Consider the following 16,172-nt stretch of genomic DNA (forward strand, 5'->3'; position numbering starts at 1 on the left):
CCTTCTACCTTAATCATGGGATTTTGTTGTGGAAATCTAAAACATCTCATTGTAAGATTTCTTTACCCATAATGGTATCTACAGCATGAAGCCCTAAAACAGTGTTGTTAGCAGCCCCTTGCGGAACTTGGGAAATGCTGTGTTTGCTCAGGAGCTTTGTCCGGCAAGCTCTGAGAAGCAGCGGGGTCACTGCTTGTGACCATTCACACAAGCCGACCTTCTGTTTTCAAGGTTCACAGGAGAGAACTGTGTTAGGAAAGTCACCTTAGAAGTAACCCTGTGAGTGAGATACCAGACCGAGGGCTAAACTGTCTCTCACAGAATACTTCACTAGAAGTATTTTAATTTCTCTCTCTTCTGGGGACATTTCCTTCAGGACTGATAATAGCTTTCATCCTTATCCAAAGCAGTATGCCTTGGGTTCCCATCTCATGCCCCCATTTGTGCTGGTAACGAAACAGAACAGCCAGCTGATGTTATACAGTGTTGCCTGACTGTTTACTTATGACTCATTTCTTTCCCTTCCTGCTTCAAAGCACCCAAAAGCCCTGGAACGACACGGAAAGAAAACATAGGTAAAAACACTTGAATTTAGCTACGTAACCTTAAAACCGGACCATGTAGACACTTGGGATTTAAGTACATGGTTTCTTGTTTCTTTCTTTTTGTAAAAGAACCCAAATACACGGTGTGATGTCTTTGTTTCAGGACGCACTCAGCCTTCACCTCAGGCAGGACTCCCAGGCCCAGGACCTGCTGGATACAGTGCAGCCAGACCGGTAGGCAGCACCTAGCCTGGGAGCCTAGAGGTTCAAGTTCTGGGTCTCAGTTTGCTATTAGTCAGATGTGTTATCTTGGGAGGTCATGTGGCCAGTCCAGGCCTGGTTTCCTCGACTCTAAAATGAGGGAATCGCACTTGTTGATCTCCAGGGTACCTTTCAACTGTTAACATTCTAGCGCACTCTTCAAAAATAAGTAAATATACTTTATTATTTGAATCAAAGTGATGCATGTAAGTAATTAGGGTCACTAAATAACTGAGGATCTTAACATTTATGAGAGGCCAGTGTATCTGTGCAGCGGTTTAAGGTATTTTCTGAGTAATTAATGGGGAATATAAAGTCATCCTTCAATAAGAGGGATTTTAAAACTAGATTGCAGGGACGAAAATTCATGATGAGAGTCCGCATACTAAAACTGGTTCTGAAGGTAGTCAAGTAGGAGAGCAGATGGTGTTGCAGGGCTTCTCCCTTCCTTGTAGATCTGTGCTTTTCTGTGTTCATCATATGCTCTCTCACACACATAATTATCCTAATATTTACCTACATGAAAACTTCCTCTGGGGTCTAACAAGTAAGTAATACAAGGAAATGGAAACCCGGATCAGCGGCTCATCTAGTGGCTCCTGGGACTGCTGGGTGGGGGGGCCTCGAGCCAAAGAGTGGGTTCTGGGGCTGGACTCTCGGGGGCAATGTAGGGGCCACTTCTAATGAAACTGCTCCCGGTTCCTGGTAAGAAATTGTCATAAAATTTCTAAGATAGAAATCCCTTGTCTTTTCTGTTGTAGCTGTTCTGTTAACATCCACCCTAAAAGTCCTTTACTATGTGTAATAGTACACTCCAAATTAAAGTGTCTGTGGAATATACCTATAGATAAATACACACACACACACACACACACACACACACCTGCAGATACCTATTACCCATTCTCCTTTTCTCAGAAAAGGGAAAGTTGCTATTCACTGACTTTACCAGTGTACTTCCTACGAGCACTTTATTTAATGCCATTAGAGTAGGGAAGGTAAGTCAGGATTTTGTGATTGCAATAATAACATTTGCCTAAAATAAATACTGGGGACTAAGAGGCTCCAGCAAACTTATGAAAATAGACAACATATGTTTCACCAGCGTCTCTTTTTTTTAAATTTTTTTAATGTTTATTTTTGAGAGAAGGAAAGAGAGAGAGAGAGAGAAACAGCGTGAGTGGGGAAGGAGCAGAGAGAGAGGGAGACACAGAATCCAAAGCAGGCTCCAGGCCCTGAGCTGTCAGCACAGAGCCCAACACGGAGCTGCAACTTATGCACCATGATATCATGACCTGAGCCGAAGTCGGACGCTTAACCAACCGAGCCACCCAAGCGACCCTCACCAGTGTCTCTCTTAATTAATTTAGCACATTGGATCTAGTCATTCAAGAGTTTTTCCTTCTGTGTTTGAAAAAAAAAAAAAATCCCAGGGTCTTAGTTGCTACACGTATGTGTATCTTCCCTCTCCTCTTGAGCTTTAACGCCATCCCTGTCCCCTGTGAGGGCACCACTCCACGTGGGGCAGGGCAGGGGCCCCACCACCCGGCGCACCCGAGCTTGGGTCCTGGCCTTCCTTTCTAGCTTTGCGGCCTTGGGAACGCTGCATACATTTCTTTGTGGTAATTTGAAATGGAGGTGATAAACTTAGCACCTGCCTCTGGGGGGGTATTTTTTTTTTTAATTTTTTTTTTAACGTTTATTTATTTTTGAGACAGAGAGAGACAGAGCATGAACAGGGGAGGAGCAGAGAGAGAGGGAGACACAGAATCTGAAACAGGCTCCAGGCTCTGAGCTGTCAGCACAGAGTCCGACGCGGGGCTCAAACTCACGGACCGTGAGATCATGACCTGAGCCGAAGTCGGATGCTTTAACCGACCCAGCCACCCAGGCGCCCCTCTGGGGGGTATTTTGAGGATGAAATGGAAGTGCCTCATAGCGCTTAAGTAACATTGTGCCTGACGCCTCGTACACAGTCCGGAACAAAAAGGGAGGTTGTAAGGTGTACGACTATAGGACTATAAATAGAAAGCAAGGAACACAACAGGAGGGGGGCTAACGCCAGAGGGGTGACAAAACGGGATACAAAAGCAACTATTTTCACAAAATCTCATCTCGTAAAAATAAGCGTCTCAAGTGTTGTGTTTCCCCTCCGCAGACTATCCCGCCCCGCGCCGGAGTGATCAGTGCCCCACAGAGCCACGCTCGGGCATCTGCTGGAAGACTGGCTCCTGAAAGCCAAAGCAGACCGCCGGAAGGACTGAAAGGTAGGCCTGAGTCCGTTGTAAGTCTTTTCACCTTTCCTTCTCCCTTCTGTCATCTCTCACCTTCCACGACCGACTCCAACAGGGAGAGCCTTCCTTCTTTGTGCCACAGGCCATGAGGCCGCTGGCGGGGGAGCGGGGGACTCGAATCTCCCAAGGCCTCACTAAAGGAAGAACAGGATGTGGTTTTCTAGACCGGGCCTAACATCTGATCTGAAAACTCATCGTTTAGGTTCAGTCCTTCTTCCCGAACCGCTGAAGCCTCAGGCTGCGCCCCCCGTGCAGCCCTCTCTGCCCCCGCCCGTTCAGAAGATGCAGGAGCCCCTTGTCCCCGTGGCAGCGCCTCTGCCTCAGTCCGGCCCCCAGCCAAGCTTGGAAACCCCGCCGCAGCCGCCCCCTCGGAGCAGGTCGTCCCACAGCTTGCCTCCGGAGCCTTCGCCGCAGCCGCCGCAGCCGCAGGTGAGGCCCGCTGGTGAACAGACAGCACCTTTGATGCCTTTGGTACAGTCTTTGCACCCACTTCCCTCGGACCCGGGGTTCTCAGAGAGCGAGCTTGGGATTGGCTTCTTGACGGAACTTCCCAGGGGCTCCCAGGCTCCTTTATCTTGTTCACATGCAAAGCGTTTGTGACTTTTTCATCTTTTTAAATGCCCGCTTTACTTTGGATACTTACTTAGTATAGTAGGACGAACAGCAGTAGTTTCTTTTTCTTGTTGTTCACAGCCGATCTATTAGTTCCGGCTTTCACTTTCTGGACAGGGATGCCTTACCTCTGGCAGAATGGTTAATTTCCAGTGAACAGAGAATAATTCCTGTGTTCCTCCAGGTGCAAACAGTGGTTCTTTTCCGAGCCCGAGCTGGCACCGGGGTCTTCAGGTATTTCTGTTTGGGGTGTGCAGCAATGGGCTTATTCACCAAGTAAAAACCATCGAAAGAATAAGGGCACCTCACTGGTGTCACACAGAGAACAGTGCCATTGCCTCAGTGGGTGACAGTCCTAGGATCACAAGGATTTGTCTTATGCCAGTGTGACCTCACGTTGGAAGGACTTCTGGTGTGTATATACAGAGTTATTTTAATACGGGGTGATCATGCAAGTTGAATTGTTTTATTTTTATTTGGATGCCGTTTTACTTCGTTTTGCTATATACATTCTAGTAAAATTGTTAAAGTCTATGCTTAGTAAGAACATTCTTTGATGTCTAGCCTTACATTTTATTTTATCCTAATGTTTTAACTTAAAAATGTCATCAAGGCCAAAGGAATGTGTAAAGCTTTAGAAGTCTGCTCTTTCACTGACAAGGCCCCTTAAGCACATTTATAAATACTAGTTTGACCCCATTTTTACAGCTATCTGGATACGTCCAGCTAGTAGGCAGAAGTTGACAGTTTCTTATGCTTCTGTATGGTGAAAAACAGATAGTAAAGTAAATATAAGTCTTAAAATGAATATTGTCAGCAATTAGCACTTTCTCATTAGACAGTGGGTCACATTTATAAAAACTAAAGAAGGATATATAAATGAGAGAAATAAAATGTTCTCTTAAGCTGATTAATACCATAAAGTATTCTACATTTTTTAGTTCAGAAAATTGAGGATGTTGACAATGTATAAAAATTGTAGAAATCCTTCAAACAATACACGTCCACTATTCTTTTCTCTCTGCAGATCTGCTTTTCGTGAGGCATGAATTTTTCTTCTCATTTTCTTGAAATGTGTGCTATCGTATTTTGCTAAATGTAACTGGAAGGCAAAACACTTTCAAACTAGCCACCTTCAAACTTTGACTACTGTTTTAAGACAGAAAGTAAGCACCTATTTCTTAGGAAAGAGAACCTTAATTCCTAAAAGTCTGTAATAGTTTAAGTATCCTTAGACCAACATGAACACAGATACAGTACTCTGAAAAACTGGACAGAGAGCAAACCGTTCAGTAAGATTGCAGTTTTCAGTAGAAAATCATACCACAAAAGTACTACAGGACCAATGTTCCAATGACTACCACATTATCATTTTCTTAGGTCATTGTCCATGGTTTTGGTTTCTGTTTTTCATTGGAATGGGTATGGTGATTGGGTGGCAGACAGCATGTGCTTTGTGTGTGGCCTGGCAGAGAATGTCCTTGAATCTTGTGTCATTCGCTTCATTGAAACTACCAGGGATGTTTGTTTTAAATTCTAAATATTTTTTTGGCCTCAGTCATTGATATCAGACTCCTCCAAATACACACACACACACACACACACACACACACACACTTTTCTTTCTTGGGGGAGCAGGGGTCTTGTTTGTGTGCAGACCCTCTTTGGGAAGAATCACAAGAGTGGTTAACGGTTTCTTCCTAGAGTGCTAGGGGGCTGGAAGGAAGGGGAGGCATTTACCTGTTTGTACCTCTTGGATTTTGAACCGTAAGAATAATGCCTATTCAAAACATAATGAACATCTAAAATTTAACAATTGTTTTCGGTGGCTATAGGTTGAAAAGGATGAGAATTTAAAATACAACATATTTGATACTTTGGTGATCTATGAAATAGTCTTAGAACTGAACACTTAATAATTTTTATTAAGTCTTTATTATTAATTCTGCCCAAAATACACAAGGTATTTAAAACATAAAAACATACATGGCCTAGCACTACTTTTTATTATTACTTAAATGGTTTTTTACTCAATAGTTCTATATAGAAAAGACCCTTCCAATTCAAATGATCGTATAACATGTACAGAACATAGAAGTGCTTTACTTATCTGCCCAACTTCTGGCATCTTGCTCGTCTGATTATCATCTAAGAACCTGAAGTTCAGAAATCCAACAGGAAATAGAGTAACAGCCTCACTGCCATACTGTTGTGATAGCTGACAGTGAGAGAAGAGACCGAGTAGAAAATCTCAGCATTCTAGATCTATTTAATACCTCCTACCTTCTATCACTGCCAGAGCTGATACACATAACCCTGAGATCATCAAGGAAGTATTCATTTAAATCCAGGAGTCTCGTGTTTAGTAGGCAGGAAACTCTACTAATGCCTAGTACATTTTAGAATGATGTCTTCCTCGATTGTCAAATGAGTTTTGGTATTTTAAAATGAGGTAAGCTTTAGATATTGGGGAAGATTTGCTCAAAACTGTTTTTGAGCCTACTGTTTTTTTAAAAAAAATACTGCTATGGTACGAAAAGATGATTTCATTTTTAAACAACAAAATTTCTTATATTATTGTACCTTACAACTAATAAGTTATGAGGTGAATTAATGATAGTACCTTCTTTCTGAAAATTTGAGTAATATAGAATATGTCTGGATCCTGATCATTTTGTGAAAAGAAATACTGATTTTTAGTGGGGTAGTACTTCTGCAAAGTGTTGCCATTTTATACATTTCCTCTAATGGTGATAAACCCATAGGCTGTCTTGTGGCTATGTCCTACTCATCTCGGGCTGCCATAGCAAAATACCAAAAACTGGGTAGCTTAAACAATAGTAATGTGTGATCTACAGTTCTAGAGGCTTGAGGCCTGAGATCAGGAGGCCAGTACAGTTGAGTTCTGGTGAGGGTTCTCTTCCCAGCTTGCAGATAGCTGCCTTCTCACTGTGTGCTCATGTGGCCTTTCCTCAGTGCTTCCGGTGGGGGAGAGAGTAGGCTGTCTGCCACGGTGTCCTTCTATGAGCATAATCCCTCCTTCCATAATCCCTCATGAGGCCACTCTCATGGCCTCATCCAACCCCAGTCACTGCCCCCCCCAAAGGCCCCCCCACACATACCATCACACTGAGGGTTAGGGCTTCAACATATGAATTTAGGGGGATACAAACATTCAGTCCATAACAGACTGATTAAAGTATCTTAGAGCTCCAAAAACCTATTTGGGTTATTATTTTTGTTTTGAGGTGGCTGGTCATCAACCTCTGGCAAAATTAAAGTTTGAACCCTAATCAACGATACATTTTTGTATTCAAAATTACAAAAGAATTGGAGTTGTCTCTTGAACTCATGCTGTGACTTGCAAATGTTGCCTCTGTCAGGTTCTGTGTATAATATAGAAATAAAAGTATTTCAAAGACTGGATCGGTAGGGTTGCGGTTTGGTCTCAGATCGTCCTCCTAACTCTTTCCTTTGATGTCTGTGTTCCCTTTCTCAAAGCAGGAGCAACCGTCAGGGTAACAGGTATCGGATTATTTCTCAATCTTGTCTGTGCTTTTCATCTGTCTTAGCACATTAGATGTATGAATCTTTTGCTTCATACATCTAAAGTTTCACCCATTTTTAAAACCACCTGTCCACATTAATAAATTCTATTATCATACCATAAACCTGTTTTTTTCTTAGTATTTCAGATTTTTAGGAACCATTTTAGTTGTTCTTATTAATGCTTTACCATATTTTTTTTTGCTCTATTTTTTATGAAAATTAACAAAACTAAAAGGTGTACCTTCAAGAAGGTTGAAGGTATACAAAAGTCTGTTTGGCAAGACGAAATGGTTCTGGGTTTTAATGATGGCAGAATTACATAAATGCAAAACTTAACTTCTTTTCTTAGGTTTCTTTTGGGAAATTTTTTTCAAATAGTTTTAGTAACAAGATTATTTTTGGTAAGGGAGAACTTTTAGAAAGATAAAAGTTAATATTATAACAGGATTATTTAAAGGTCCTTCCAACACCTTCCTCACCCATTTTTCATGTTAATTCATCACAAACCTGCTTAGATTATAAATTAATTCCAGTATAGTGAATGGTGGTGTGGCTTTCATTGTAACTTCAAGTGATCCTGCTTCTACCAAATTACCTTTAATGTATCTTGAAAACAAATTTTTTATATATGAAAATAAATTTAAACATAAAGCATTTATTTGCCACAGGCCTGCTATTATTCTAAGCTGTGCAAAGTATAAAATTCTCCTTTCCTGTAATGTCTGTGTTGTGGACTGTGCCATCTGCCATGGGGGAATTGGGTCCCACACCCGATCAGATACTGCCATTTTGCTGCATTCATAAATAACGCAGGGGGGCGCCTCGGTGGCTCAGCCAGTTAAGCATCATCCCACTTCAGCTCAGATCATGATCTCAGGGCTTGTGAGTTCGAGCCCCACATTGGGCTCTGCTGACAGCTCAGAGCCTGGAGCCTGCTTCGGATTCTGTGTCTCCCTCTCTCTCTGCCCCTCCCCACTCACACTCTGTCCCTCTCTCCCTCAAGAATAAATAAACATTAAAAAAAGTTTAGGGGCACCTGGGTGGCTCAGTCGGTTAAACGTCTGACTTCAGCTCAGGTCATGATCTCACAGTTTGTGAGTTCGAGCCCCATGCCGTGCTCTGTGCTATGGGTTCAGAGCCTGGAGCCTGACACATTCGGTCAGACACAGATTCTGTGTCTCCTTCTCTCTCCGCCCCTCCCCGCTCACGCTCCGTCTCTCAAAAAATAAATAAATGTTAAAAAAAAATTTTTTTTAAAACTAAAAAAATAATGCAGAGATTATTTCTAATATAGAGTTAATTGTAATTTGTTAATGTCTATAATAGATTTGTCTTTCAAGCAGATTTCCATAAACACATCTGCTTACCTTTAATAACTTAGAATACAGTTTTGAGTCTGTTACATGTTTACTCTTTTATACAAATTTATTGTCATAGTAAGTTGTTTGAAGAAAAATATACTTGCTTATTCAGTTAGGAAGTATGTTCTAGGACAACTGAATAAAACAATCAGATACTTGAAAGTTACTCACTTATTGAAGTTATCCGTCATTGCCTTATGCAAATGAACAGCCTTCCCTGTTGTTAAAGTAGCAAGTTACTATTCTATAAAATGCAGTTACGTTTTTTCGCTGGGTGGGGACCACTGCTCTTTTTTTTCAACACAGCTCGTGAACATTTAGTTACTTTGCTCTCCCAACTCTCTAAATTTATCTTAGGTGGTGCTCCATTTTGTTACATTGGAGGCCTCGAGCCCAAATGCTCCCTTCCCCGTCCTTTCCAACCAAAAGTTTATCTTCTTATCTTTAAATTTGGCATCAATATCCGAGTCGTCTATTTAGTATCAATAATTATGTACAGGTTGCTTTTGTTTTTTTAATCCAAATGAAGCATGTGATGAGCTAATTTTTGCTCCTAAGACCAGGGTTCTCTTCCCCATTAAAGAAGCTGGAGAAGTTGGTTTTGCTCAGTCCCATAGACATGCTCCTCTCCCAGCTGGCTTCTTCGTGAACTAGGCACAAGAGTGCACACTTTTTACGACTGTAAAGTAATTCAGGACACGCCTCCTGGCAGTTCACAGCCAGCTCTGCCACATGGAAAGAACGGATTACATACCAAATAGAAAATGGGATCTCCCCCCCCCCCCCGCCCCGCCCACCGGTTTTAAACAATCTTTGCATATGGTTATTAATGAGCATATCTGTTTTGAAACTTTCTTACAAGATGAGGAAAGTCAGTTAAGGAATATTGTCACGTCACTGGCAGAGTTTACTCTACAAAGGAGAACTTAAAAGGCAAAAAATGCTTTGAAAATACATTTTTCCAAGTAGAAAAGGAAAGAAAAGATGCATTGTCTTTAGCTTAAGAATATAAACATACCAATGAAGTCAGTTTCCATTCATGAAGTTTAATTTCCATAGTAACATTAACTTTAAATAAAAATATATTTAAAAGAACAATGAAACCACATCATCATCACGATAGGTGTTGGAAGTTTATTCTACAGATCTAGCATAAGTTCTAAATACGGGTTTCTTGCGTTCACGCTAACATTTGATAAAACGGCATGTTCAAGTCATTTGCTGAATTCTGTCCAGTTCTCCATTTTACATCATATTAGAACTTGCATGAATGAAACAAACTATTTAACTTCTCTGGGGTTTAAACAAATGTCTTTAATAAAGGGGTTTATGTAGTAGGGAGGTTTTAAAGAGTAAGGTTTTAGTTGTCTTACCTTATTTAAACTACCAGGGTAACAAACTATACAAAGCTGTTTAAGTTTGAAATTTGTATCCTTGCCCCCCTCCCCCTCCCCCCATGAATAACTGAGACAGGAAGCATAGAGGGGTTGTTAAAAGTAACATGTTGTCTTTTTTTTTCCTCATTATTGGGTGTTCTCTTTTTCAGGTGAAAACAAATGGAGTCTCTGCCGTCAGACTGGAATCACCCTTAAAGAGTGACCCATTTGAAGATCTGTCATTCAGTCTGCTTGCTGTATCAAAGGCTCAGTCATCCATTCAAACATCATGTGCTCCAACCCCAAACCCAAAGGGGTTGATTCAGTTGCCTTCTGCAACACAAAGTAACATGAATACTTTGAGTTCTGTAACTTGCATGCCTCCAATTCCAGCCCGGAGTAAATCCCAGGAAAATATGCGATGTTCTCCAAACCCATTTATTACTAGCTTGACCAGCACAAATCCTTTCACCGACAGGACTGCAGCTCCCGGAAACCCATTTAGAGCCGAGTCTCAAGAATCGGAGGCAACTTCGTGGCTCTCCAAAGACGAGCCTGTTGCCAGCAGTCCTTTCCCTTCCCTGAAGCCTCTTGGTCATAACAATAGCAAGCCTTCATCATTTGACGGTTTTAAGGACACTTTTGATCTGCAGGGCCAGTCTTCGGCAGAAATCAGCAACCCAAAAGGATGGGTAACCTTCGAGGAAGAGGAGGACTTTGGTGTGAAAGGGAAGTCAAAGTCCTCTTGTCCAGACCTACTGAATAATCAGCCGAGTTCGCGCTCTGGCTCCAACGTGACCTTTGATGATGACTGGAATAAAGGCACAAATGTTCCTTTCTGTGTGTTGCCATCAAGACGACCACCTCCACCTCCTGTCACTCTGCCCCCACCTGCCACCACCCCTCCTGTAGCTCCTTTCACAACCTTGCCATCGAAGGCATCCCCCACACTAGACTTTACAGAAAGATAAGGTTATGCAATAGAAAACAGTTTTGGATTTGTTTGTTTGTTTTTCAGTTTGGGCAGGTGAGAGCCAAAAGAATTGGGCATTAGTTCCTCATTATGTGCAATATGGAATTGTTAAGTGCACTGATGTTGTCACGAAATACCACTATTTAATGTGTACAAAGCTGGAATATGTGTATATTGGAAATAAGGAAAAAGTCCTTCTCATTATTAACTGGAGTTTTGGTGTGTTTCTGTTTGGATAAATAAGAGAGAGGAGTAGCCATAAACAGTGCTCAAAACTACTTCAGACAGTAGTCCTTATTCAGAAATTCTGTCCCTCTTCTCTGAAGAACCTTAAAAAAGCCCAAACAACTTCGAGCTGACATTCTTGCCTGCTCTTTGATACTTGTTAACAATGGTGTTTCCAGGTATTTACCGAAGAGCTATCAGAGTTATACTGAGACCATTGTCAAAGGCATGGCTTTAAAACACAAAAAGGCATGGGTACACACACACACACACACATAGGTATGTATACACTTACATATTTGTAAAACTTAGGATTCAGACAAAATATTTACCTACACGTTCTAACAGAGTTATTTTTTCGGTGTTTCATTACCAAAAGGATGGCTATACATGAAATTTGGACAGTTCATTAATTTTCTTTCCAAAACTAGCATCTCACTACAGAACCAGACTTTCCTACCATTTCATCTCCCTCCCCCAAACACACATGACCCGCATCTTTGTTCCTTTGCGCTCCAGCATCTCCAGATGCTTTTTTTCCGGGAGGAGGTTCTTGGGGCTGGAAGCAGCCTATTTTGTGGTCACGGTCATGTGGATGGACACTCCAGCCCATACAACAAAGCGCTATGGCCTTATCTCTCAGGAAGGCACATACCTCCAAGTTCAATGAGGAATATCAGCTAAACGCACTCCCCTCTCCCTGCACTAAGGTGCATGTTGCCCATTCCCCTCCCACACTTTCCCTTTGCTGCTTTCTCTCCGGAACTTCATAGCAGGGAAGGCAGCGGTCCTCAGAATGCTTGGAGTTGGGGATCTACTCCGCGTGTGTGCTCTGTCCCCATCAGAGGCTACGCAACACATCTGTGAAGCTGCTTTACATTTTTAGAGGCTACCCCTCAAATTAGCTGTGGATTTTGTCTCCCGCACTGCCAATATACAACTGACCCTGCTCTTGTCTCATGAAGTTCACAGAATTTTTACACAAGGTAGTGTTTTGGTATCATCACGTAATCCCAAACAGAAAACTCCGTGAGCGATGTTTTGTTGTCAGCTTAAGTTAAAATCATCCTCAGCCGTTGAGACTGATACTAACATTCCTTTTATAGGAAGTTATAGATGTCCACCTAAATTCCATTGTCCACATTTAACCTTTAAAGATGTGCACTGGGAGAATATCAAAATAGAGTTCATGGCTAAGATTATGTAAAGTGGAAAAGCACAGCAACCTGCATTGCACTTAAAGCAAATCTAGTAGGGAAAAAAAGCACTTTTCTAAATGCTCAAATGTTATCAAGATACTATATTTCTAGAAGTAATCCTCTCTCTGCTAACAGCCAGGATTCGCTGTTAGCACTAACTCTTGTGAGTTTTATATTGTGCTTTTTGGGGGTTCTAATCATTTCAGCAGTAGTATATTTTAAACAGCAGTATTACTATAAGCAGTGTGCTTCAGAATGTGAATTAACTTCTTGAAACTGTGGCTTTAACATCTATGTGATTAGTGTATGTGGTATTTGCTCTCCATTAGCAAAAAGAATTCATTATAAACTTCACTAGTGCGGATTGCGGTTTCTGTGAGCGATGTTTCCTTTTGAGTACAAACTACTGTCTAAAATATACGTATCCCGCAGCAGCTCGGCCTTTATCAGGAAAATTATATTTGGCAAGTTGCCGAAAGGGCACAGAGTTAGGAAAGTGAAAGGTACGCTGCAAATAACTAGCCATTATTCTGTGTTATTAAAATATTTACCAGTTCTGTTAAAAGCAGAGCAGAAATTAGACACTAAGGATCTCTTTGTGAATTCTTTGTTCTCTATGGTAGATTGCTGTTTATATGTAAGAATTTTATTGCTTATGTGGCATACAATATTTATAACTATATACTTTATAGAAGTACAGTATTAAAGTCAGTGGTACACATTCTGTACATATCTGTGAAATGTGCTGTCATATGAAATAAATATACCTGTCTTTACCATGTTGACTACTTTGCTCAAGAGGGAAGAACTTTTCTCAGCCATTTTCCTTGAACTTTACATATGCAAGTGTAATGACGTTTGGGGATCAGCTGTCGAATCAGGTATTTTTTTAAGTTTATTTGTTTTGAGGAGAGAGAGAGAGACAGAGCACATGAGCGGGAGAGGGTCAGAGAGAGGGAGAGAGAGAATCCCAAGCGCGTTCCACACTGCCACCGCAGAGCCCAACACAGGGCTCAAAGCCACGAACCATAAGATCACGACACGAGCCCAAGTCAGGAGCTGGACACTTGGCCGACTGAACCACCCACGTGCCTCTCAGATCAGGTATTTTAATTCAAGACTTCGTTTCATCCATTTTACTTCTCCATGTAATAATCTAAAAGTAAGAAAATCTTCTAAGACTACAAATCATCATTAAGAAGAGAGGCCCTCATTCAAAGTCTTATTGGCCTGAAAATAATGCATGAAGCATGAATGATGCGGGATAGAAGGGAAATAGGCACAAGGACGGCCAGACACAGGAGACTGACTAAAAAGACCCAAGTTCAAGGCCAAGGCTAGTAGTTCCTTCCAGTATTGCCTTTTTTCAGTCCTGTATGATTGCTATTCAGAACAGTAACGTTGATTCTTAAATCATTGAATCATGTTCAATATAATTTTAGATACAGAAGATATGTAGAAGTTATAGATACAGAATAATAGGCTTTAAAAGAAACTTTTGATTTTATGATTGAGATACATATGCAGTTGCTAAGAAATAATACAGAGAGATCCCAGGTACCCTATACCCAGTTTCCCACCCCCGCCCCAGTGGTAACATTTTACAAATTATAGTATAATACTACAACCAGGACATTAGCATTGATGCAAAGCACTTCCCGTCACCACCAGGATCCTTCCATGTTGCCCTTTTCCTGCTGTCATCCCATCCTAACTCCCCTGCCTTGTCCCTAGCTCCTGGAAACCACTATTCTCCAGTTCTATAATTTTGCCACTTCAGGAGTGTTTTATAATATGTGTATATATATGTATGCGCGCGTGTGTGTGTGTACATATATATATTTATATATAAATATATAAATTCCATATATGTGGAATCATACGGTATGTGACCTTTTGGGATTGACTTTTTTACTCTGCATAATTATCTGGAGATTCATCGAGACTGCAGATGTCTTTTATTGTCGAGTGGTATTTCATGGTGTAGATGTTAACACAGCTGGTTTAGGCATTCACCCACCCACCCACTGAAGGACATCTGGGTTGGGGCTATTATAGACAAAGCTGCTATGAACATTCCCATACAGGTTTTTTCTTTTTCTTTTTAATTTTGCTTTTTAATGTTTATTGTTTTTGAAGGAGAGAGAGACAAAGCGTGAGCGGGGGAGGGGCAGAGAGAGAGAGGGAGACAGAATCCAAAGCAGGCTCCAGGCTCCAAGCCATCAGCACAGAGACTGATGTGGGGCTCGAACCCATGGACTGCGAGATCATGGCCTGAGCTGAAGTCGGAGGCTTAACCGACTGAGCCACTTAGGCGCCACCCGTACAGGTTTTCTTGTGAACATAAGTTTTCATTTATCTGGGAAAATGCCCAGGAGTGCAATTGCTGGACCACAGGGTAGGTGATGCTTGGATCTTTAAAAAACTGCCAAACTGTCTTCCAGAATGGACCATTTTACATTCCCATCAACAATGTATGAGTGATCGACTTCTCTGCATCCTTGCTTTCATTTGCTGTTGTCACTACTTTTTCTTTTAGCCATTTTAGTAGAGGATGTATCATTGTGGCTTTATTTCCTTAATAGCTAACCATGGTGAACACCTCTTCATGGTGAACATGCCATCTTCTTTGGTAAAATATGTGTCTTTTGCCTGTTTTCTAAATGGATTGTTTTCTTTTTACTGTTATTTTATTTTAATGTTTGGTTATTTTGAGAGAGAGAGAGCGTATGCAGGGGAGGGGCAAAGAGGGGGAGAGAGAGAATCCCAAGCAGGCTCTGCTGTTAGCACAGAGCCCAATGCGGTGCTCGATCTCACTGACCGTGAGAATATGACCTGAGTCTGAATGAAGAGTCAGGCACTTAACCGACTGAGCCACCCAGGCGCCCCTACTGTTGTGTTTTGAGGGTTCTTTGTCTTTTCTGTATACTCACACTTTGTTGGATGCGTGGTTTGCCAATATTTCTCCCCGTCTATAACCTATCTTTTTATCCTCTTTACAAGTAGCCAGATCCTGAGCTCTGCAAGTCCACAAACTAACTATAGTCATGGTGGCGGACAAAGGACAACCAAACTCACACACAGGAAAACTGATATACAAAATTTCAAAGTCCCTGTTTATTAATTTTAGGAAAATAAGTCTGAGCACATCAAGAGTTAGTGAACATGTAGAAGGATGGGGACTCATACGCCGGTGTTGACAGAGTATCGATTCTGGAGAGCAATTTAACCATGCCCAGAAAAATCCATATGCTCTATCCCAAGAAATCTGACTTGTAGAGAAATTCTAGCGCACGTGGAACAGGACGGGCAATGTGCGTCATGGTAAAAACTAGAAATACACTAATCGTCACCGGGAATGGAGTGACAGATTTAGACAGTAGGCCACTGTGTAAGTTAGAAAACAATACAATATGACATTTCTATAAAAGTTAAAACACGAAAAATATCCTCTATTCTTTAGGGAGACATACACGTATGTGTTGATGGTATAACAACAGCCAACGGGAATGATAAATTCAGCACAGTAGTTACCTTTGGAGAAGGGGAAGGAGAGAACGGAATCAGAGAGGGCTGCGTGGGAGCTTTAAATGTATCTCTAATGTTGTTAGGGCCTTAAAAAAAAAAAAAAAAGGTTTTTTTCAGTAGACTAAAAATCTGTTCTTTTCCTCCCTCGCTGCCTGATATCTAACAGCCAACATGAATGACCTATTATCTAGACCACAGCATTCATCCCTTATGCATCGCTTCATTAGGTACAAATGGTCATAAGATGCC

At 41.4% G+C, this 16,172-nt stretch overlaps 1 protein-coding gene across 11 annotated transcripts in view; it reads left to right on the plus strand.

The window, feature by feature from the left end:
* SYNJ1 (synaptojanin 1) overlaps positions 1–13,171 on the plus strand; it is a 91,446-nt gene extending 78,275 nt beyond the window's left edge. For 6 of the 11 annotated variants that reach the window (XM_078452837.2, XM_078452830.2, XM_078452833.2 and 3 more), the window contains 5 exons: positions 537–575; positions 709–779; positions 2,965–3,073; positions 3,303–3,529; positions 10,169–13,171. In XM_078452837.2, coding sequence (XP_078308963.2) covers positions 537–575; positions 709–779; positions 2,965–3,073; positions 3,303–3,529; positions 10,169–10,969 — 1,247 coding nt within the window. In that variant the 3' untranslated portion in view covers positions 10,970–13,171. Of the gene's footprint in view, positions 1–536; positions 576–708; positions 780–2,964; positions 3,074–3,302; positions 3,530–7,213; positions 7,238–10,168 lie in introns of all 11 variants that reach the window. The other 5 variants (XM_078452838.2, XM_078452840.2, XM_078452835.2 and 2 more) reach the window with 3 other exon arrangements.
* The last annotated feature ends 3,001 nt before the right edge of the window (positions 13,172–16,172 follow it).

The sequence above is a fragment of the Panthera onca genome, chromosome C2 (assembly GCF_046562875.1).
Source record: "Panthera onca isolate mPanOnc1 chromosome C2, mPanOnc1 haplotype 2, whole genome shotgun sequence".
NCBI classification, from domain to species: domain Eukaryota; kingdom Metazoa; phylum Chordata; class Mammalia; order Carnivora; family Felidae; genus Panthera; species Panthera onca.